At 37.6% G+C, this 21,675-nt stretch overlaps 1 protein-coding gene across 1 annotated transcript in view; it reads left to right on the top strand.

Annotated features, from left to right (window-relative positions):
• Positions 1-21,675, top strand: part of LOC116998025 (adenylate cyclase type 8-like) — a 118,640-nt gene that overhangs the window by 83,445 nt on the left and 13,520 nt on the right. Inside the window, exons 9-14 of the mRNA XM_033063319.1 lie at positions 5,597-5,697; positions 9,714-9,915; positions 12,292-12,381; positions 13,688-13,860; positions 16,670-16,751; positions 21,125-21,283. Of these exons, the coding sequence (XP_032919210.1) occupies positions 5,597-5,697; positions 9,714-9,915; positions 12,292-12,381; positions 13,688-13,860; positions 16,670-16,751; positions 21,125-21,283 (807 nt within the window). The remainder of the gene's footprint in view (positions 1-5,596; positions 5,698-9,713; positions 9,916-12,291; positions 12,382-13,687; positions 13,861-16,669; positions 16,752-21,124; positions 21,284-21,675) is intronic.

Genomic DNA, 21,675 nt, shown 5'->3' with positions numbered 1-21,675 from the left:
TAGTAATCTTGTAGAAGAAACAAGAAATGTTTGCTAAAACAAAAACACAAGATTGCATTTCCCCATGCTGATATTTACACTGAGACACAAGGTAGAACCCCCAAAACCAAATTATCCACAAATAATTATCTTGTGAAAAGGAAGATATGAAGGCATTTCTTTCAGTTCAGTCATCATGCAAATCTGGCAAGGACTCAGAGGAAGCAAAATTCAAGATCTCCAATATCATGTAAATTAATACATAAAGTTCCAAAAATCAGGAATAATCTTTAATCTTTTCAAGACACAAGATAAAAAATTACGGTGAAAGAATCTGAATTTTTTTGTTCGAAGGAAGAAACAGCCTGGTCACAAAGGATTTGATGAATGAGCAAACTTGCCAGTGGTTCACCTGGCCCTACTACACTATTTAATCACATGGACTAAGCATGAACTGGGGTAAAGGGGCACTGCCCACAATCAGATCCTATATCCAGAATATAAATTTTCTTATTATTTTATATTTCACAATTGTCAACCACAAAGGAAAAGCTATAAGAGAATTGTAGAATTCAATTTAAATGCAATTTAAGGAACTTACAGAAGATCCATGCCCTAATCCATCACATTACATAGGTCAGATTTAAAATATTAATAAAGTTCTTAATTGCACCTGAATGAAAAAAAATCGATTTAAAAGTCAACATTGTAGCAGGTTTGATACATTTTCTTCCCAGTAGGCCGTTTCCAATATAGAATTGAGCTGCAGTGTTTGGAGAATTATGCTTTCATTCAATATTTCCTTAGGTGTTAGTCCCAACCAGTAGGCACAGGGAATAGGAACATAAAATCCGTTCAGCAAAGTTGACTGAGTCTTCTTTCTGTTCCATAAATTAATCTGGTTTCTCATATTAAAAAGGAGTAAAGTTTTTAAAAATATCACCACTGCTTTATTTGTTCTGGTACATTCACCTCCAACAGCTGGACAGCCTTTGGTCAGCAACCTCTTTGCTTCTGTTCAGGGTGCTGGGACATCACAAATGTGTTCAGATGGGAAATGTACCAGGATACAAAGGAATGATGTGGATTAAGGACCATGAATCATAGTGTCCTTATTTTGTAAACAGGAGAAATTGTCTTGTAGTATGGGAAATGTCCCTTCCTTCCTGCATGCTCATACAGTAATTGCAGGTTTGTCCTTACAACCTTAGCTATCAGTCATGAGTTACAGGAAGTGATGGAGAAAGTAATATTTGAATCATTAGATAGTAGTAGCATTAGATAGTAGCTATTTCCTCCATGCTATCTTGTTACTACCACTTTCTCCCTTCTTCCAGTCCATTTGGAAAACTCATCAAACTCAGGTTTAAACTAGAGTATCACTAAGCTCTTTCAGCAGCCTTTTCCCTCTGCTCCCCCCACCCCTAACCTTTCAGTCTGGAATGATGGGTTTTTGTCTAGCCATTAACATTTTGGAACTGCTTACATGACCTTCCACACCAACACCTTGAGCTGCTCCCCACGGTGTGGCTGAGAGCCAGCCGTGTCTGTGGGCATCCCCTCTCAACCTTGGCTGACACTCACCTTCTGCTCAGCAGGGACAGCTTCAAGCCAGAGGGAGCTCTGAAGTAAAATAACCTCCCCCATGTAAAATCCTGTGCCCTCTCATTTAGCCATCACACTTTCAGGTAGCACTGGCATCTCTAAATACTCATTTCTATAATCTGTAAGTGCCTCTCACCCCAGACTTCACACTTTAGAGGAGACAGAAACACCAGCACTCATAGCCGAGATGCTGGCCTGGAAGTGTTACCTTTACTTTTTTCAGTGAGAATTGTGTTAATGTTCTCCACTTCAATTGACAGAAAAGTAAGTACCCACATGAACAATAAACCATATTTCTTCCTCCTGCATTAGTAACAGGACTACCATGATGCAGGATCATGGGGTGACATGAATGGATCTGAAATGTTCTGCTGGACTTCTGTTTGAACTGTCTGGGTTGGTTTGAATTTTTTCACTATAAAGCAATTCCAGATATCGGGTTTACACCAGCCATGAAATTTCTGGTTCTCTTCCTCTAAGACTTCAAAAGGTTAGAAAAGGATCCCAAAAAAAGTCTGGAATCAACATACAAAAAACTACCATGGAGGTAGCACAGATCCTGGTTCACACTGGTTTAGAAAACTGCTATGTCACTGCAGTTTAAGCCACCGGAACCTCTTGCCACTCCTCTCTTATCTCATTGCTCTTTGTCCTTCTCTGGTGATAGGATAAGAGTGTATTCCACAGCAAGCGGTAGCAGTTGCATTAGAGAATGGGTTATCTTTCTGAGGCTTTATGTGTAATTCCATATATTCTGCAATATTTCATTTTTCAGAGGATTTGTGCAGGACCCCACCTGGTATATTTTATAGATTCTTTACTGAAACAGACTAGTCATTACTAACCTGTGTTTCAATCATTAACACTCAATATATTATTTAGAAACCATTCACCCTCAATTTTGCTAGAGGTTTGTTTTTGTTTTTGTTTTCGTTTTTGTTTTTTTTTCACAAACAGCATGTAGGCAGATAGAGCAACTCACCACAGGAAAGTAATTCTGATGGTAGCATGAAAAGATACTAAAATTTTCAAATATATAACAGCTCATAGGAAAATCTGATACAACTTCAGATTTTTCCAATAATTAAAATGTATCAGCATGATGATCTCCCTAAATATCAGCGAAAATATCCATACCATGTACTTTCATACAGGGTAAAGCAGAGGCACAGGACAGGGAATTTTACATGCTGGTAGGGATTTATTAAAGGAAGCTTCCAATGTAAAGATTTGTATAAAGATATTCAAAGTCTTCCTGCATATTTGTACTTGGATTAGAAAACAGGCTGGGCTTAGACATGAAACATTTACGTATTTTCTGTAAGGTGAGCATACTGGAAATATCAAAAGAGCTTTGAATTTCAAAGTACACATTTTCTTAGTTCAAATATTAGACCAAAATATCTGAGTTTCTCTCTTTCAAAATTTCTGACTGGTAAGATAAATAGAAATTACATGAGTAAGAAAACAATTTTGCTCTTCCTGCTTGCTGTATCTCAGCAGACACAGGCATCACCTTCTTCCTTCAACTCAGAAACTTCCATTTGCAAGGTCTGCAAGAAATGCTGGGCAAACTCTGTGCCTGTTCAGCAACTTTTCTGTCATTGGTCAGAAATTGGATCTCTGTCTACTCTTTGGTCTTCTCAAGAGTTCATTTTCTCTCTTTGCTTAGACTTCTTGAAACTTATTCTTCTGTCCCTCTCCTGTACTGCAGAAACTTTTCCAACATTACTTTGGTGAAGAAAAAACCTGGCCTCCCTTTTCATCTGTAAGGTCCTATCTGAGTCAAAGGGCAGCAGTGAGGATAAGACCAAAATCCTTCCTCCCCAGTGCACAAACATTTTCTTTAGGGGAAGATGTGAAGCCTGTCATATTGCTGGTGCTCCCCTTTCAAAGAGGCTTTGGAAGACAGAGGTGAGGAGTAAGCAGCATTACTCAACAGAAGAAACCAGAAGAAACCTTTATCAGCTTCAGCCAGCAGGCTGGGCAAGCACATGGATAAACTCTTCCCTCCCAACAGTGCAGGAAAATTGCCCAAGCCCCATGGGAGCCTTCACTGTGCCCTGAGCAAGCCGTGCCAGCACAGGGGGCTCTGTGGGGTGCTGCAGTGAGGCTTTGCACTGCAGACAGGGTCACATCACAATTCTTCCTAGCACTCTGCACACCTCTGGTTGGCTACAAACCTCCCCATGTTTTTTGAAGGGCCTTGAGGCTTAGTCAGTCCTTCAATTATTTCTGCAAGTCATTAAGGGGTAGACTGCTACAGAACTGCTACGTTTATCATTTATGTCAGTGCTGCCAAGGGATGTCAACAATTCCTCATCACAATGTTGTTACTGATTAGAACACAGCATCCATCCTTTTGGCATAATGCTCAACACAGCAGGCCACTCTATGTTTGTGTTTCATTCATCTAGTTTGCCTTAATTTCCCTATGGAACAGTTGGGATTTCATGTTATATTTTAAGGAACATACCTTTCTTTTTCCCTATATTTATGCAGACTGATGCAGCTCTGTTTCCTTGCACATGAAATCAGGGTCAGTGCCTCCGGGGCTCCAGCTGCAAAATGAAGTGGAATTGCCTGTGAGCACTATCAAAAATCATGCCAGTTATGCTGCCAACAGCAGACACACGGAGGAGGAAAGTTAAAATGAGAGACACCAACAAATAAGCACCCTCTTTTACCCATGAAAAATGGAGCAGGGAAGTGAGAAAGCTTTTTCCCATCTGGGAGCTTGAGACTGTCTTGACCAGATGCTTACAGCTGAGATGATGTCCTGACCAAAGTCCATGTAGGGAAAATACTCCAAGTCTAGCTAGGATCTTCCTTCAAGAGCAAATTAGCTATGAAATCCAGTTCATAGCTGGGCTCTCTCAGTGTATGTTCTTGACACATTTATTTTTATTTTTTTTAAATGTTATAATGCTTTCTAGCCATTTATTACAACAGTTTTCCCTATTTCCAAATTTCTCAAGAGAGATTCTGGTATCTGATATTGCTTTGACTCTTATAATCTTTTTTTCAACCCCTTTACAACTGAAAAGGTTTAAAAAAAATGAAGTCATTTTTCAGAGGAAGAAAAATGCCTGGGAAAAGCCTTTGCAGGATTTCTTGTAAGACAAAGAAACTTTGGTGGCATCCATAAAGGTTATAGAGAATTACAAAAAATATTCCTATGGACTAATCTTCATCTGCTGTAAAAAGCTGCACTTTAATTGAATTAGCAATGATAGATAACAGCTGAGGACTTGGTTAATACTTCCACTTTAACTGATCCACTGTGGTCTATCCATATGTCTGTTGCTGCATTTCTTAGTAATTCCCATAAAGAAGGAACCTGATAGCATTCTCAGTTGTTTGATATGTTGGAGTAACTTTTTCAAGAAATATTTATAATAATGGACCTCTTTTACATTTGGAGAATGCCCATACCGTCAAGTTTCCACACAGCCTCTGAGTAATTTAGGATACAGAGTTCCAGCATGCCAAATAGTTACAGAATGTTCTAACTATGTAATTTTATTTTTTAAAAAAATTAGAAAAATATAGCAGGGCAGCCTCAATTTGGTCATCATGGAGACATCTCTGTGCCATCATGCATGCAGAGTCACAGATGACTCTAGTGCTTGTCTTCATGCGAGGAAATTCATGGTTTCTCTGGTTTTAAGTATTTTATTAAGCAATTAAATATTTAGTATTCTACTCAGCTGTACAAGATCCTGGTAGCTACCTCAGGAGTTTTAAAGTAAATAATTTTGAACTAAGCAGAACAATTTTGTACTGCAAATTACAGAGTTTTGCTCTCTTGGTTAAAGTATTTTACTAGATTATTAACAATTTATTTGATGGGTTTGATTTTAAAACAAAAATTCAGGTTATTGATTTTTTTGGTGCATTGTGCTAATTTTCCCCATGTCTCCTATATACATCAGCCATAATGAAACTACTGCATATGTTAACAGCTAATTTACTTTTCTGTGTGTGTTTTGTTGTGTTTTTTTAATTCTAGTATTCTCAAATGCGGGATGAAGTATTCAAATCAAACTTGGTGTGTGCATTTATTGTTCTTGTATTTATCACCGCTATCCAAAGCTTGCTCCCTTCTTCCAGGTAAATACAGAAATATATCTTTATATATTTGAAGGCACTCTTGGCGTCACAGTGGAATAACATTTTTAGGATTGATGTGCAATGAACCAGTAAAATCTGCTTGCTCCTCAGAAGTGTTTGGAAATATTTGTTGACTTTTTTGCAATATTACTTTTTTACCACATCATCTGCAGCTATATGTTTTCAAGTGAGATAGCAGCGTGTACTGATGTTATGTTGTTATGTTCTCAAGTAGAACTACCGCCAAGTTAAGTGGAAATTTTGGGTTACAAAAATTTGCCTCAGTGTGTCCTGGTGAAACACGCTCCAGAACAGTAGCTGGGCTTCTTTGCTCAGTGATTGATAATTATCTTGGGTATCAGTGACTCTCCCGGTTTTGTTTCATAAATGCTTTGTAAGAGAATTGTACTGCTTGCTCTGCTGCTGACAGTGTGATTTGCCCAGCTGGGAAAAGCAGTCTCAGGCCATTAATAAGCACAGAGGTGATCTGGTAGATCTGTTTTCATTTCTGCTCTTCTTTGGGGCTGACCAAGCAATATATTCCTATCAAGGTGATGAAAATGTGACATAGATGAGACCTCGGTGTCCACATTTCACAGACTCAAACCTATCATTTGACATTTGTGTCTACAATTTAATAATGAGATCACAAGAGTATGTGCAAGGACTGAGGTCAGTTTTCCAGAACAGGACTGCCACTACAACAATTCTCTGGTCTCATTTGGTCTTTGACAGAACAAATGTTAAAAGAGAAATGCCCAGATGAGCAAATATATTTCTCAGGTAGTTTCTAGTACTCAGATGAACCTTAACTCATGGCTGATGGTAACTTTGAAAATACATTATTTGTACAAGAAATAAGATATTTATTGTGTTACAGTAGTGCAGCAAGATTTCTTGGATCATCTCTGGAAGGCATGAGTTACCAGTTGATGTCTGAGAACACCAGTGGTGGTCAAGTGCAGGCAGGCAGCTACATTCTGCAGCAGTGGTGTTTCATATGTTTGGTAATTCTCAGTTGAGACAGTACCCAGAGTAGTACATGAACTTCCTTTCGTGCTATATTGCTCCTAGTAAGTTTGCTTCCTTTAGAACAGCTCCCAATACACATTTAAAGTTCTTCACTTCTGGTAGATGCTTTTGTTTGTGTGTTTGTTTATTTTTTTTCCTCCATATGTACAAGAAGATTTATGGGTCTTATTAACAGAACCTGTTTTCCAAAGAGATTTCTGCTGCTATATCAATCACTGACATACAGTGTAACAACAAAAAAACAAAAAACAAACAAACAAAAAAAACCCAAAGCAAAACAAAAAAACACAAAAAAACCCAAACAAAAAACCCCTTTTTTTTTTCTATCTGCACAGATTCACAGATTCATCTCTGTTAATTCTTGTGAGGGTGTCTAGTGCCATTGGAATGAGGGGGGAGGAGTCACACAAACACATTGCCTGCAGCTGTCTCACCTCCTAGTTTCTCATCTTGCCAGTAGTCTTGTGTTTTTCCCTGAGGACCTTTTTGTCACTGAATGTGAGGGAGGCTGCAAATACAAATAGGTCAAAATGAAGAGTAGATAAATGCCTACAAGAAAAAATCTGCAGAGATTTTTAAAAAATATGATCGTGTCTTCAAGAGTACCCTGAAAGGTTGATTGCTGGAACCTGGGCAGATATTTAGGGAAAGGATATTTACCAGTACCCCTTTTGTGAAAGAAATTTTGGAGACACCTGGGTGTTTTATGGTCTTTCCTATGTTCTGTCAGGAGCTGAAGATGACTGTCAAGGCTTAAGGAGACAAATTTTGGTCTTGTTTTTTTTCATGTTCTCTTCGAAAAGTGTGTTTCAGTTTTTTAAAAAGCATGCCTGTCAACAGATGAGCAACCCTAAAATAACAGGATAGGGGTTTTGAGTGAGAAGGTTTCAATATGCTTAAACATATTGGATGAGAAAATAATGTGGAAGTTCAAATTTCCTAAGTTCCAGTTTTAAAAGCAGTTCAAGGCGTGAGCAATTGCACAAACTATCACAAAATTAGACAGGATTTGGATTCAGAGAATCCTTGAAATAACTGCATATTCACTTGTTACACCTCTGGTAAATATCAGAGAAGTAAAACACTAGGGTGGAAAACCATGGAAATAACTTCTATGAAACCACTAACAAACTATAATTCAGTCCCCATGGTAACTTACCCATTTCTTAGAAACATATGTAAGAAGTTTTCAGTGAATGCTTCAGATTTCTGTTGAAAAATAATGAAATTTTGTATTTGCTTAAGTAGGTGTGTGGATTTTTTTGAGCTGAGTCTTTTGGTTTCTGAAAATTTGATGAAAATACTATTTAAATTGTCATAGAACATATATTACTAAGGTTCTTCGGGGAGTTTCCCACAGAGTTTACCTTATTCTGTGTGTTAGAAAAGGAAATCATATCTCAAATCTAATGTGTATGGAAGTTTCAGAATTTTATCTCAGTTTATATCTATCTCCCTAAGGATAAATATTTGATCCATTCATACATTTTTCCCTGACAGGGCAGATGCCCTGAATTTAGAAATCTTTGCAATAGTTTTTATTCTTTGAATTATGGAGTTGGGGAAATTACTGTAAGTCAGATAAATTAATGCCACATTTTTTATCATAATTGTCCTCTATGAAACCATTATATTACATTGCCAACCTTGCAGTGATTCATCTTCTCCATCTGAGAGGCCTGGGAGTTTCATTAATTTCCTGCAATGAACTATTTATATTCCCACATGGACAGAAGGCTTTACTAGAGTAGACTGCTGAAATACTTTTATTTCTGCTCGTTTTTCACTGGGTTATTCTTGTGAAGGAGAAAAGCAGATTTCAAACTGTTATTAATTTAAACACTTGCATCTTCTGTTTTACATAAGTTTTCCTTTTAGCTTAAATCAGTTGATTTGGGACTGTATAAGAGGAAGAGTGAAGGGAAGCTCATTTTAAACTTCACTTGATCTTGGCAATAAGAGAACCCCTAAAAAGAAAATCAATTGGTCTTGAATCTCCTCTTGAATGAAGGGGTGATCCAAACCAGGTGTCTGAGTTCTGTGAGAAATTCACAGACAGAAAATTATTGTGGTTTTTTGTTTGGTTTCCTCTGACCTTGTCTATGCATTTTATTGTACTTGTTCCTATCAGCATGCTCCCATCAAAATCTTAGCAGAGATACTGGATTGTTCATCTGAGAGGTCATATTATGCCACCTCCAGTTTTGTTTTTAAATCAAGCAGGCTTAGGCAAGAGACAAACACATTAATCTTCCACTGAACAGCTAAAGTGGAAAGAAATTTGTTGCCTATAAATTTATTGTGAACAAATATGAGGTCTCAGTTTCTCAGGCACAGAAGCAGGTTATTCTGCAGTTTTGGGTTTATATGCCAGACTTAGATGCTTAGTGTGTAGATGCTCCCTTTATAGTACCTCAATTCAATAACATGGGACTTACATGTAGAGTTTAGCAGTCCAAAATAAGAACTAATGTTTAGTGTCCTCAGGCTGGACCTCTTGAGGCTTGATCCTAATTTTTGTGAAGGCCTGAATTTGCTTTTGTTCAGAGCCAGATCAGGCTAGGTTAGCAGAACTGGTAGGCTACACCAGCCTGTATAGACTGTCTATATATATCTGAGCTATAGTTAGAACTATCAGTTCCAAATCGGATCACAGGCACTTGGATTTGCAAAGCAAGAAGGCTGCTGCAGAATGCTGCTGTACTGTGGGAAACCAAGGGAATTAATCTTGCATGACCTCTGTCAGCGCCCATAACCTGGGATCAAAGTATAGCCACTGGAGAATGAGTCAATCTGAATCTCAAGGTCTGCATAGATCTAAGAGATGACAGCGCAGGGAGGTGAATTGTATCCAAAACTACACAGGGGATGAGCCCTCCTGACTGCCTTGGCTAGTTCTACATGGACATGTTGTCCAGCTTTTCCCCTGGTTTATTGATTGTGTGGAGGTTTAATGCTGTATTCTCTTTTTTATTTTTCCTCAGAGTGATACCAATGGTCATTCAGTTTTCTATCCTGATTATGCTGCACTCCGCTCTCGTGCTGATAACTACGGCAGAGGATTACAAATGTTTACCCTTAATGCTCCGGAAAACTTGCTGCTGGATTAATGAGACCTACTTGGCAAGGAATGTCATTATATTTGCATCCATTCTGATTAATTTTCTTGGAGCCATCATCAATATTGTAAGCTTATAGTGAACCAAGGAATATTATACAGGAAAAGATGATTTATGAATTACTAAGATTGCTACAGGACTTGCTAACTATGTCTATAAGCCAGCTGTGATTTAGAGAACATAAAAAAGCAACGCATCACAGCCTCAGGAAATTCAATCCATCGCTTAATCTATGTATTTCTGAAATATCTAAATATGTCTGCCTCTTGAGTATCATCTATTTTTGAAACCTGTTGTCGACTTTCTATTCAATCTATCCACCCCTTGAGGACCACTTATAATTTTCTGAAGTGCTGAAATACTTTCTTAGAGACTGTCAATCCAAAAAAACACTTATGGATATTAAATTCCTCCTCTCATAAGTTCTCAGCTCATCTTGGAGTTCTACTATTATTTAGATTACTAAGAAAAATAAAACAATTGCTAAAATAATAATTTCCAAAATTCCAATACAGCCCTGATTATTCTGATGTATTCAGCAACATGAGAGAGCTTTGTATAAATTATAATGTCAGACAACCTGGCAGGTGCTGAAGTCTGAGCCAAGAATGTGGTAAATATCTCACTGATAGATTAAAAGTATCACTGATGTGAGAGTTAGTCAAAAAAAGAAAAATGCAACCACCTAGTTCTATCATTACAAAAAAATACAAATACAGTAAATGTGAGGAAGTTCAACTGGGCTGAAAACATCCTGAAGAAAAGGACAGTAGTGCATTACAAATATAAATCACTAAGTGGTGTATTAGAATTTAAAGGTTTTTAAATCATGTCTAACAAATAGCTTTCAGGAAAGATTTTGTAGAATTACAATTTGTTACTTCCCCTGACTTCTTGTGCATTTTTTTTTTCTTTGAGACTGTGTCCTCAGCAATTTTCTGGGTTAGCTAATCCAAAGACAGCCAAAATAAAATTATTACTTTTTTCTGTCACATCAGTTTTCTATAAAACAGCAGTCATATGTATTGTCATATATTTAGCTGGACAATGACTTGAGTCACTGAGTCCTGACTTCTATAGGAAATGACAACATTAATATAATCTCATTGTTTTATGCATTGAAGTTCTTCCATAATAGTTTGTTCAGGAGGGAGTTGCATGCATTTAAGAACAGGCAGTGCATCTCAGCCTTGCAGCTTTGTGTGCTTGCTGAGTTCAAATGCAGGCAACTGGAGGGGTCTAAGAATCAGAGGCTTTCTAAGATCTATAAAGCTTTGGTTTCATTAGGGAGGCAAATGAGTCTCATGAGCCTTAACTGCATTCTTATTGCTATAAATTTAGGTTTCTGATCCTGAAAGTCTTTTTAAAAAACACCTGTACTTGTTCTTGTGACATTCTTCCCTGCAAAGAGGTGCTGTATACCTTATAAATTTTTAGAAGGTACCATTAATTGTCTGGTGTCACAGAAGAGTGCACAGCCAGCCAGGTAATATTCCTGCACTGCAGAGATGGCTGAGTGGGTAAAAGAACAAACAAAAGAGTCTCTAGATCAAAATTAATTTCAATTTAATGATAAGAAATTTGGCCTCATTAAATGAACTCTCTAACTATTGAAAAAATAGAGCTCTAACTAGCTTGTACACACCAGGTTGATGGCATGACCCATTATAATCATCCAGAGTAAATAAATATATATGACAGGAGACTCCATCTGCTTTAATTGTCAAAACATGAAATAATTATTGATTTTTTCCTTCATTCTAAAACCATAATATATTCCAAATTGACACTGCTGTTTTCTTTTTATCTAATGCTCTTGGTTGGAAATACCATTAAAATGAATGCAGATCATAACAGCAAATTGCAATATTGCATTATCAGAACCATTGTTTCATGAGTGAATTTTTATTCCCTTCCGTTCTAAGCATCCCAGTTGCTGTTCTGGGACCACATCATGTTTTGGTACAAACAGGTTTGTGTAGTATCATGAAAATGAAGGATGGATGTCCCATATCCAAAAGGATAACACTATCCATAGCAGATGAAAACAGCTTGCAGAAAGGGCACACATTTAATGTGATTTTATGCTCCAAATTAAATAATTTTCTCTACAGTTTATAGCAAAGTCTAAGCACTTTGAGAGGTGCTTCTTAGGGGTCCAATATCACTCCTCTGGAAATCCCAGAGGAGCTCTTCTTTCTGCTCTGGAAAGAGCCCATAGGGAGGCTCTTCAGATACTGAATGTCTGCAGCACAAACACCTCCCCCTGTTCCATTTCATCTCCACAGTATTCCTTCTTACCATCCCTTTATTCAGTCCTTGGAACCAGCTGGGGGCTGGTGTGGAGAGCAGCAGGTCAGCCAGTCCCACCCCTGAACCCAGCCAGACAAGAACTAGTCACCAGTGCACAATACAGCCCTGACTGTGTTTTGTTTCTTCACAGCTGTGGTGTGATTTTGACAAACCAATAGCCCTGAAGAACCAGACCTTCAATTCCTCTGCTTCTTTTACAGACATCTGTTCCTGTCCTGAGGTATTTCTGCGGGTATTTTTGAATCTGAGGTGTGGCTCCACCAAGGTTCTGTGGCAACCACTACCTTGTGGTGGAGTCAGGGGTTCTGTGAAGAAGGGAACATTTTCATCCAACCATGTGTTGATAGAAAAAGCAGAGGCTTAGTTACAGAGGAAATAACTTTATGACCTAATGGGGCGTTACAAACAAGATTTAACCTTTGAACTTTATACAGAATCTTTATTCTGGGAACACACCCAGCAATGATTCAATGAGCCTAGTGCAATAAAACACGCTGCCTAATTTGCATGAATGTAATGGAGAGCAAAATTTCTTACATGACAAAAACAGTAGTTAGACTGGGTTATTTTAAGATTGGTTTTGGAGTATAAAAAAAAAAGGAAATCTTCCCTAAGATGAGCAAGCAGGCAACAAAATCAATGTGTTGGTCATGTGCAGATAAGAGAAGTATGTTGCTTAGAAAGTCATATGGCAGTGTCATGATACTGCCAGCAATATGCTCTAAACAGCAGGGATGCAGACTTTCCTACAGAGAAACTGCACTAAAGAGAAACTGTACCCAGAAAAATTAATACTATTGCTCCTAAAGCTGTGTGATTGGAGTTAATTTAAACTACATTTGGACTGTGGGTGTTGATGCTGCTATTTTCAGTCTGAACAGCTCATGACCATGATTGTCTCTTTCTGTCCAGTATCAGCTGCATGGATTGCATTTGGCAGATGACTAATCATTGAGAAAAATTAGGCAATGAAAAGATTAGAAAATAAGATATGAATAAAACTTCCTGGCATCACATTTTAAGAGAGTAATGTAACCAAGCTAGACCTACAATATTAAAAATTAAAAAAAAAAATGTTGAAACCTGTGGCTTTATCTTCTCTCTTCAGTAGCATGGGAAGAATTAAAGTAGAAATGTGATTATCCCATCCTGAGTATTTTGTATTTCTTGTGGAAATTTAGGCTCCAAAGGAATATAAATTGTTTTCTCCCAGTTGACTTTTCAGTAGCAAACTACTGCATGCAGCATCTCTCCCTTTCCTCTTTTAACTATAGAGGATGCCATTACACTTATAATGCAATGAAAATGCCATAAAAACATGGAAAATAATCTCTGCTGACATGGACATAGCATGAAAAATAGAGAATTTGTAATTCCATATTTCAGCAAAAGCCTTATTTTCAAAGTGCCCTGGGCCCTAAGAAGACTTAGCTGAGCATTGAAATCCAAAATAATCTTTCCATACTTCTGGTTACATAGATGCTTATCTTTGATCTCCAAAGTTAACAGTTCTGTTTTGTGTTCAGTATTTTGTCTTCACTGGTGTGCTGGCAATGGTGACTTGTGCAGTCTTTCTTCGCCTCAACTCTGTCCTGAAGCTGGCAGTACTTCTCATCATGATTGCAATCTACTCTCTGCTGACTGAGACCATTTATGCTTCCCTTTTTCTGCAATATGACAACTTTAACCACAATGGAGAGTAAGTGTTCACACCCCCCTTCAGGAACTGCTTTTTCTTAAGGTGCTGGTTCAAGCCTTGCCAGAGTATGAGTGTATTGGATAGCAGCATAGTTAAATATGGAGTGATCATTGCAACAGGCAATGACTAATTCAAAATTATTCATAATCTGTTTATTTCTCAAGCTTTTTAATTAAAATGTTCATTTCATAGGGAATTTAAATATTGAGCAAGATTTGTCTTTTATGTCTCCTATAGTCTATCAATGTTGACTAAAAATATGCATTGCACTGCCATACCTTGGTCATTTCTATTCTTGAAAGCTCCAGAGATACCAACTGAAAAATTCCTCTCAGATTAAAAAAACCAGGAGTGAACAATTGATTTTTTAGATTGAAATCCAAACAAATAATGTGCAGTTGTGAAAGATATAAGGAACACATGAATGATCCTGTTTAGTAGGAGAGTGCTTGGAAGACACACTCCTCCTCCTCCTCCTCCTCCTCCTCCTCCTCCTCCTCCTCCTCCTCCTCCTCCTCCTCCTCCCAGGTTTCTTTTCCAGAAAGAGGAACTGAAGAGAAGAACAGAAGAACCACAAAGATTTGCAGAGTCAGAGGTGCACTTAGTGTTGCAATGACTGAATCTAGAGCAGCAGTAATTTAAATCATTCAGGAAAGCACTTCTTCAGTCTGATACTTGAGCAGTGTAGAGCTGCATTTGCTTGTGCTTGTAAGGGCAGAGGAAGATGCTCAGAGTGAGAGAAAAGCATGGATTTACAGCACAATTAATTCTCACAACAGCCCCATCCTTACACACAGTGACACATATTTTTTCCTTACTTGCTTCCTACAGTAGCAGAGATTTGGGGTGCAATTCCTTTTTCTAATGCTAGTTATCATTGTACAGACATATCATATATCCAGAGCAGACCCTGCAAATCTGACAAATGGCAGTAAGCTTTACATTGGCTAAGTAACTAGAAGTAGAAATCATGATAATTGTCACTAACCAGGCATGGCAAAGAATCTCATTTGTGTGAAAATCTCGAAGAATTCAAAGTAGCCTCTATTCCCTGTATCAATGAAACTCTCTGGTGACTGTTATCACAGAAGAGGGAGAAAGAGGCAGGAATATTCCCTGAGTACCCAACACATGGGGAAATCAGTTTAGATGGTCCACTCTCACAACAAGGATATCAACTTAAGCTCTGATATTAGGGAGAATGAAGTTCAAGGTTGTGTGCCCTGAAAATGATTTGGTTTTTCAGCTATATAAATCAGTTGAATAAAAGGGTTTGTGGATGTAGCTACACAACCAATAACAAGTGAGTTTATAACTGAGACCTTTAAGGCTCTTGTCTCTAGCCAGTGTACAAGGGGTCCTTTTTGGAATGTGTTCAGTTGGAGCTGCATTTAGGACAACTTCAAAATAGAAAACATTTGAATTCCAGCATATTTGCAGATGACAAGGATACTTCCTGCTTGCTCTTGCTCTATACTGATGACTCATCCCACAGCAGCACATTTCCAGCACAGTAAATTCATTAGGAGCACAAAGTCAGTTCAGTTATCTCTCTCACTAGAAAGTCTCCTTTTGGTTTAGTCTCAAGTTCTGTTCTTTCTCTAATTTCTCTGTCATAGGAGTCCTTCTCCAACAAATACTTCTTTTTTCACCCAATACTTCTTTTAAAATTACTATGGAAAATAGATCCAGTATCTGGACTTTGCTTTTTCAAGGCAGACTAAAGACTGTCCCAAAATCTTTTCCAATTTCTGGTTCTCCTTTGCTTATTTATTTATTTATTTATCTATTTATTTATTTATTTCAATGTTTTATCACCACATAACAACTTATTTTTCTCATCTCCCTTCACCAAAACAATTGACAAGTATCCATATTCAATTCACCTCCAATTTTTTTTCTCTCATTTGCTTTACTATAAGTTTGTCTCTACCAGTTCCCCAACCTCTTTTGTCTCTTCCCTGGGAAACATGCTTTTTTTAAAAAAACCCTGGCATATAGAGATACTTTCTTCAGTTTTTATTCATCTTTCCACATAATTATAACTTCTCTCAATATTTGAAACCCCCTGTTACTGCTTTTAACCCCTTTCATTTTATTTTAAACTTTGTGCTCCATACACAGCACCTCAGTGATTTCATACAGTAGATTTCACACAGCCAGTACCTGCTTGGTTCATCTTCTCTGCTTCCCTGTGGTCTGCAAGGGTTTCCTTTCCCTCCCTTGTCACAGGCTGCTCCTGTTTGTAGTTCAGTAAAACCAGCCCTAGCCCCTGCTTGCCACTTTTTTGGTCATCTTTTAATCCATGCTATATTCCTGTCATCTCCAAACCCTTCTCACAACAGGGGATATTTAATTTCAGCTCCTGCCCTGGAGTTCCTTTATCTCTAGCCTTATTCACTGGGCTTGTACTTTCACAGCCTGGAAGTTTCCCTTTGTCAGCTCCACCTCAACCTCTCCCCCCAAGCCGCCTCCTGCACTCCACAGGGGCTGTTTCCAGGCTCCCAGGAAGAGACTGAGCTGACACACAGCTTGCATTTCACATTTGAAAGTGAAAGCTCATCACCTCCTGTGTACCTCCTGTAGGCTACAATTTAGTTGCTTAAGATGTGTTTCCAAACAAGGAGCTCTCCAATTACACTCCTGTTCTCTTGAACTAATTACTGCTAAATTCAATTTTCAAATACTGTGGATTTTTTTAAAAGAACAACAAGAATTACCACTTATGAAATGAAACTTCTGAACAATAACAACACTGACAAATCAATAACTGTATTTTACTTTGTTGTGTGTTTGGTTTTTTTTCCAGCACAGACTTCCTGGGTACAAAGGAGGCATCTTTACTACTGATGGCAATGTTCCTTTTAGCTGTGTTTTATCATGGTCAACAGGTAATGCAAACATTTCCTTCAACCTTTCCCTTTGTCCCTTGCAATTACAAGATGTGACAACAATTATTTTTGAAATACCATCTGCCTTTTTACCCTCTTGAGAACATGACCTTTTGCAATTTAATAAACCATATGCAGAATCTGATTAAAGAAAGCCCACATCTGACACTGCCTAGCATTCTTAAAAAACATGTGCAATATTCTATTCAGCAATACTCAAATTATATTTGATTCTCAATTTGAAGGAACAAACAGCACACCATTATTTTAGACACATGTGCAGTTCTGGAGGCACCTGACAGCTTCAGTGCACTTGAGCAGGCATAAGCCCAAAATACAGAAAGGGAATAAAAACCAGTTAATAATGAAACAACAGTGAAATAGCTTATTATGTTTATAAATTTAAAAAAAAAACAGACTTGAGGAAATGAGGAAAATTTGGGTAAAGCACCAATACTTACTCATCTGTGTCATGGACCACTTACAAGACTCCTTTCACATGGACCTAGATCTTAAACAGGATTCAGGGGCCTCAGAGCTTTAGGACCGATATCCTCAATCAGGAATTCCTGAGTATTTCAGGAATATATACACAATGCACAAGGAGAGAGAACTATGGAAAATTTAGATGTAAAATGCATGGAACACCAGCTGAAGCAGAGTGGTTTCTCCACAGTGTTTCTGGCTCTCAAGCTCTGGAGATCAAACATGCTGAGTTGAGGCAGTTTCTGATCACAAAAAGCAAGGGCCATGCTGTATTAAAGAAAGCACCAAGCACAGTTGCCTCTAGACATTACTGACTTGCCTAAAGATTTTCCCCTCAAGACCATTAGGCTGAAAAACTCCAGCATTTCTCAGCCCTCCTGGAAAGAGGCAGTAAGAGAGGAATGATGCTGTGATGAATAAGACAATATTATACACTTTATTAAATAACTTTCTAAGCTGTTCCAGAAGTTAGAGCCTCCATTCCTTCCAGAGGAGAGCAAAAAGAAGCCAAAATTTAAATATTCTATTAATTTTCCTGTTGTTTATTTTCTTTTTGAGGGAATGAGGAATGAGTGAGTAGGGGAAGCAAGGGATGAAATGAGTTTTGCACAGTGCACGGATTTAAATTAGATGGAAATTAATGAACTGTGACATATCTTTATCAAGACAAAGTCCACTTAGGAGAAATATGGAACAAATAAGAACTGCAATAACTCAAATTTGTGATAAGCCTTATAGTATTCCCAGTGATTATTAACATATGTCAAGATAAAAATCTCAGGCTTGAGAATCAGCCAAGGTACTAAGAAAAACAGCACTAAAGGAGTTTAGGTGGAGTAATAATCAGGCAGAATTCAAGCAATGCTCTTCAGGATCCCAATGCTGAGTGTAAATGTCTGTCTTCTACAAAAACCTGATATGGGGTGTTTAGGAGTGTTTTCCAGCTCAGAGACCTGTAAGCAAAGCATAAGTTATTTTCCATTTTATTAACCTTTCTTGGTCCATAAAACAGGATGGCTGCATTAAAGCTGCCCTTGGAAATGGTCCCTGAGATGTGCTCAGTCCTGCATGTTCTCCCAAATGATTCATAAGGCCAGTCTATCAATTTAACAGCATCCAATGGCAGAGTCCAGGAACATTTCATTGAATTGTTTAATTTCTTATTATAGAGTTTACCTAAAGATCTCTCTATAGTTGCCAACTCTACATATATATAAAAATATGGGTTTCATTCAAATGACATTAAAAAAACAAAAAACTCTTCAAAAGTGTAAATTGAGGAGCAATTAAGTCCAATAAAGCTATCCTCCAGCACATCTTCCCATCTCACAAGCTGCAAAAGTATTCTGAAGTAGAATAGCTTAAAACTTGTCTTATTCTAAATGGATTTACTGAAAAGGATTATTTTTGTAAGATAATATTTATGGACCTTCCATTTTTTAATAATTGACCATTGGTTTTCATCCATTGTGATTTAAAGTTAGTGCCATATTTAGCACCCAAAATTAAAAATTATGTTTGAGAAAAGGGTGTGTGGTACTACTTTATTAGATTTAATTTTTTTTGCATGTGGCAATTGTCTGCAGAGTGGTTGGTTTGTGCAGCATGTAGTGAACATCATTTTAGGTTTTCTGTGTAATACATCTCCTTTCTTCACTAACTATTGTAATTAGAGGTGCTTCTTAAAGCTACATGTCAGGGCAGGAAAACATGGACACTTTGGGATTTAAATCCAGAATTATTTCTTTAGACAATCAAACAACAAACCTTAAACTAACCCTACAATTCTTTTTGTTTTAGCAAATAGAAGAACTTAGCAAAGCATCTTCTTAATATTTTCTATTTTGAAATTTCATTTATATCACTCCTTTCTTTCTGAGCTGACAGTGTCATCTTGGTAGTCCATGATGAAAGAAAAGCATTTAATATTAAAATGTGATCATAAATAACCCCAATGATGTTATCTAAAATTTAAAGATTAGCTGTTGCTATTCTGAGCTAGGCTTGGAGATGTGACATTTCCCTGTAAAGCAGCATAAAAAAATCAGCTCTGAAAAACTACCACAGTTTCTTGCCAAGCTCTTATTGTAGTAGAATTAAATATCTTGAAGCATCAAAGAACTGAAAATCCAGCAGCAGCTCCTATTTGAAGTCAATCTTTGAGATGCTTTTAGAACTCCTAGCAAATTTATAGTTCATTTTTTTCTTATTAGCTAGTTGGTAGAAATAAAAGTCAGTTATCTGGTATGGCTCTGTCTTCTAGCATAAAAAAAGGGCAAAGGAAACTGAAAAATGTTGATTTTTTTTTTTTTTAATATTCTTTCATGACAGGCTTTTTTGTTGCCATTAATTCAGGGAATTAATGGCTACAAGATAGAAGACCAACATCAGTAGAAAAAAGTTTGTTTATAAAGCTGGCTACAGCAGCCAGAGGGCAAGTAAATCACTGCCAAGTTGCATACAGGCTTTGGAAGTTTCTATTGAGCCACAGGCACTTTCAGCCTTTAGGAAGGAATGCTCCCTAGAGTACAGCCAACATATAAGGTCCCTTGCAAAGTGCTTTGCTTATTTTCTCCTGAAGAGTTTGCCATTCATGACTGCTGCTGACTAAAACTGTGACCAAGATGAGTCACTAAACAATGCCTAAACCCCCTCTTAGTCATTCCCACCCACTGCAGGCTGCTCCTTTATTTTAGTTTGGTACATGAATTGTATTTCAAAAAATTCCTCTATCCCAGCACCTTTTGATGTCTCTCAAAATTGTAATATTTATCTATTTGCTGGTATAATATATTTCTTTGTTGGGTGTTATTATCTCTGGTTGGAGCACCTCAGACCTCACAAATATTTTTCTCTTTCAGTTTCATCATTTTCAGTAATACTATAGCTTAATAAGTCACCCCTTGTGCAAGTTACAGTATCAGCTGCCTTGAAATCTGCTTAAAAGTGCTTCAGAGTAGTGCACACAAAATCTCAGGCAGTATTGGGCTTGTCCATGTGCTGACACACATGTGCCTCTCAGGCAAGGGACACGATGCTTCAACATGGTCCCTGCTTCAGCCAGAAGGCAACTGCCATTCATGTTTAAATGAATATGAATTTATATATATAAACAATGGATATATGTGTATGCATGTATAAACTCTGCTGTGCACAGCTTTTGTTCTGCACACACACTGCACTGCACTGGCAATCACTTCAGTTTTTAGCCGTGGGTATCAGGCAGTGAGAATTTGCATGTATAAACTGATTGTAGATTCTGATCCCAAAATACAGGAGCAGAGTATTGCAGGGGATGACAAATAGAGTGTTTTCCTTTTTTCTTTTTTTTTTTTTCTGCAAGATTAAAATTGCAACTAACTGCATGTCCCAATGGCAGAACTATATCATTTTGTGCCACAGATTTGGATGTTCTCTTTGTGCTGTTACACAGAGTTTTGCTGAAAGATGTTCATTCTTGAGAAGGACATTCTTGGAAGAGTTTAGAGTTAGCTTTGTGCTAATTTTCTCATTTAATTTGAAGACACCTATGAAAAGGGGAACATATTTATTTCATACCAATACCTGCCAATACCTTATCTCCTGTCTGACTCCATTATCCAAATAATAAAGATATGCTTAAAGGGAAAATAATTTGGTGACAGTTTATATCCACTGACCATAGCAGTAACATGACAAATATTATTCTGCTCAAGATTATTCTGAGAGTCTCACTGTACATAAGGCAAAGAAATAATCTCTTTTTTCTGGCAAGAAAATCAAATTGTTTCAAAGACAGCACTGAAGCTGGTTACATGGCAGCAGCAGCCTGCCAGGATGGCAATACAATCTCTACTGTTATCTTGTCAGGTTTTATTTTTGCCTCATTTTTCTTTCTGAAACTACAGCTTGAATACACAGCAAGGCTGGATTTTCTGTGGCGTGTTCAAGCAAAAGAAGAAATCAATGAAATGAAGGAGCTAAGGGAACACAATGAAAACATGCTACGGAATATTTTACCCAGCCACGTTGCCCGTCACTTCCTGGAGAAGGATCGGGATAATGAAGTATGTGTCAGTTTTCTGATATTTTTGTCTAATTAATGAAGTATGTGTCAGTTTCCTGATATTTTTGTCTAATTAGAAAAGTAGATCTGGCAGGAAATTGCTGAAACATTTCTCGGCAGGATTCATCGCACAAACACTGACAATGTTTGGTATCTGATCAATATTGAAAAATAGCCATGTTTTGAAATAAAGGTTCTAGGACTTGATTCTACATTTGGAGTGATGTTTCCATGAGACTCCCCAGTAGGAAACACATGGGCCACACATAGAGAAATTCTGGCAATAAATCACCAGGATGGCAATGGGACTGGGGCACATAATGTGTGAGGAGAGGCTGAGAGACCTGAGATCATACAACTTTAGGAAGAAAAGATTAAAAGAGCATCTCATTT

The sequence above is a fragment of the Catharus ustulatus genome, chromosome 1 (assembly GCF_009819885.2).
Source record: "Catharus ustulatus isolate bCatUst1 chromosome 1, bCatUst1.pri.v2, whole genome shotgun sequence".
In the NCBI taxonomy this organism is placed as follows: domain Eukaryota; kingdom Metazoa; phylum Chordata; class Aves; order Passeriformes; family Turdidae; genus Catharus; species Catharus ustulatus.
Note: the sequence above shows the minus strand (reverse complement) of the source record. Positions and strands in the feature narration are given on the sequence as shown.